This window comes from Pyxicephalus adspersus, chromosome 10, assembly GCF_032062135.1.
Source record: "Pyxicephalus adspersus chromosome 10, UCB_Pads_2.0, whole genome shotgun sequence".
Classification (NCBI taxonomy): domain Eukaryota; kingdom Metazoa; phylum Chordata; class Amphibia; order Anura; family Pyxicephalidae; genus Pyxicephalus; species Pyxicephalus adspersus.
In genome coordinates, this window is record NC_092867.1 from 1426514 (window position 1) to 1429586 (window position 3073).

Sequence of the window (3073 nt, forward strand, 5' to 3'; positions counted from 1 at the left end):
GGTGTCATCTGATCAGGAAAAAGTCACAACAAGCAGCCAATCACTGGAGTGTGCAAATTCCAGCTTGAGCTATTGATCTCTGTAAACAGCCTACAGGGGAAAATGGTAATTAAAAGTTGGGAAAGAGCTCCACCTGATGGTTGGATTGTAGAATATATAATCCATAGGCACATCACATGACTTTACAATTTTTTAGTCCTGACCATGATAAATATAAAACCTCAGGAAAGGTACTTACAAAGAAGTTGCAGGATTTTCACCCTACGTATTATTTTGGCAAATTTCTTTCCATGCCTCCCCTTCGGTCATAGCTCACCGGGGAAGCCAGTTGTATGGTCCGCAGATAAATAGCTAAACCGATTGTCTGGAGAGGATTACCTGCGCTGGTCACAATCCCCCTGCATGGCATGAATAGAGTCACATGACATTGTCAGATGACTGAGCCTGGAAGCCCAGAGCGCCATCTTTGTTTTACCACTTTGCCCACACTTCGTATCTACCAACATGTAAATATAATCCGAAGGTGCGCTGTTGGTGCAATATGTCTGATTGAGTTGGTCACTCAGCATAACATTCCGCACAGCAAAACACTGCTATACATTTTTATTAAAATTATTTATTTATTTATTTTTTGCAGTGATTTATTTTGTCCATTAGGAGCAAAGTGACAGGTTCCCTTTATTTGCTGACCCATATTATATTACCCACCTTATACTTACCTGTGGGAAGCAAAAAGACACATTCTGTACTTTAAGATATGGGGTCATGTGACTTACTCCCTTGGTGATTGGCTGTTGAGCCCCCTGTGCTGTCACATGATACAGGGAGAGAATTCCTCGCCCTGTGTAAGCTCCACCCTGCCATGTTTTTCAATTTTGCTGCAAACACAGAAGCATAGCAGTGAAAAGAAATTAGCAATAAAGTGAATCTGATACTTTTCTTACATGAGGACAGGTTCTCTTTAAGGTGTGTTCCCTATATTGCAACACTTGGATTGGGACAGACTGTGCTGGACAGGTAGCCATTCAGGTGTGCTGCATCTACAGGAAGCATGCTGATTGGAGGAGAGAACAGAGTAGATGACGGGGCGGATCCTTGACGCCCTGTGCTTGTGGGAAACACTGGGCGTCATACAACCTGGAAGAGGAACTGTGCTGCATTGCTGGATCGGTGAGTCTGAAGGTGATCGTGTAAGTATAGCAGCTGCAGCACCTTTCATTTTAGGGTCAGAGGTCACAGGTATGGCCACAAAGACAGAAAACCAAATTTTTAATATGTGCAGAGTTGTGTTAAACCAATCAAAAATCTGACGGAGGAGAATGCCTTCGAAGCTCTGGAGAAAGATTTCCAGGAGGTTCTGGGTGAACTTACCGGCGATAAAAGCCTGGAGAAGTTTCGGGTGGAATATGAAAAGCTGCACGCCGTCTTAAAGAAATCCTACGAGAACGAGAAGCGTCTGATGGCCAAATGTCGGGAGCTGAACGCCGAGATCGTGGGCAACTCTGCCAAAGTAGCCACAGCGCTCAAACTCTCCCAAGAGGACCAGACCACCATTGCATCTTTAAAGAAGGTGAGATGCGGAGATGTGTCTGCTTCTTTTTCTGATTCAATTTCATTCTTTCAGGATCGGTCACATGACAAGCGCACCAAATGTCCATGACCATGTGCAGAGGGCAGACTGATGAGCTTATCCTTCTGCTCTTTCTTCCCATTAGCATATTCCTATCACACGTTCATAGGGAAGAATCTGATTGGGTTATTTCTCTCCTAGCTTGCAGAGTATATGAGGATAGGTAGAAGTCAGATTCTGGAACTTTGCATATAATGTTAAGTCAACCAAAATATTGCAATTAATGAGTCTCTGACAGGGACATAGACAGTGAAGGAATGGTTAAAATTTTTGTATATGACCTGTGCGCAATCTCTTTTCCTTTACTGAACTGCACTCAGTACTGCAGTACTATGAGCCCATGGTCACATGACAGAGGGGGCGTGTCCCTGACACCCGGGGCTCGAAGGAAGTGCTGGACTATGGGTGTCATTCAGTTTCTATAGAGAGTTCTGGTGGACGGGATTGCGGTTCCATCCCCAGATCCCTACAACACAAGGACTAAGGACTCGGTGGAGCGGTCACCTGGTGCCCTTTATTAATCCCCCAAGGTGGATCCATGAACGATAATCCCTAATGACCTGTGAATGGAAGAGAGCACAGCGTGGTGCTGCTTGTCCGCCCCTCTCCATAGGACAGTACAGTGCTGTGTATGGTGGTCAGCCTACGTCATCAAAGCAGATCCATAAACCACGATTGGGAATGACTGCTATGCTTGTCAATGGAGGAGAGCACAGCTGGGTGCTGCTTGCTTATACCACCCCCCTTCCTATGTATGTACAGTGCTCCCTGTCAATAGAAACAATCATGAAAGATCATTTCCAATGTGAAACCTCCAATGTGTGTATGTAGCGCTGCACAGGCTGCAGCACTGCAATGGAGGGAAGGGACCTGTACAGGGGTTGCCCCACAGGGTTCATCAATCAGCCCAGAAGGCTCAATCAGCCACGATCAGGAACAACTGCTATGCATTTCAGTAGAGAAGAGCACAGCGTGGTGCAGCTTGCTCATCCTTCCCTCTCCAGAGGACAGGGCTATGTGTGCAGCCGTCACCCAATGTCTTCAGGAGGCTTCCAAGAACGATGATCAGGAACAACCGTTATGCATGTCAATGGAGGGAGAGCACAGCGGGGTGCTGCTTGTCCTCCCCTCTCCATGTGTGCACAGCGCTCGTTCATTCATCTATCAGGAGAGATCATTTCCAGGGACAAATGTGTATTACCCTGCAGAGGCTGCGGCACTGATATGAAGGGCAGGTAGGTGACCCCGGCCACCAGAAAGGTGAGTATAACACTGCTTCCCCCACAGTTGCTTTAATTAGCCCTCCGGCTTGTAAATTCCAACCCCCTCCTGCATGTTATTGAGGCGGTAATTCACTGCCTGGAAGATAAAAGTTGCATCTTCCCTGCCCGTAATTTTCTGCATTGGCGTCAGAGCCAAACATGCGATAAATCTCGGGTGATT

The 3073-nt window shown here is 46.5% G+C and overlaps 1 protein-coding gene across 1 annotated transcript in view; it reads left to right on the plus strand.

The window, feature by feature from the left end:
• Positions 1–1299: 1299 nt before the first annotated feature.
• The window catches only part of CFAP58 (cilia and flagella associated protein 58), a gene marked incomplete at its 5' end in the record, with an annotated part of 49995 nt that continues 48221 nt past the window's right edge, over positions 1300–3073 (plus strand). Inside the window, 1 exon segment of the mRNA XM_072424303.1 lies at positions 1300–1570. Within this exon segment, the coding sequence (XP_072280404.1) occupies positions 1300–1570 (271 nt within the window).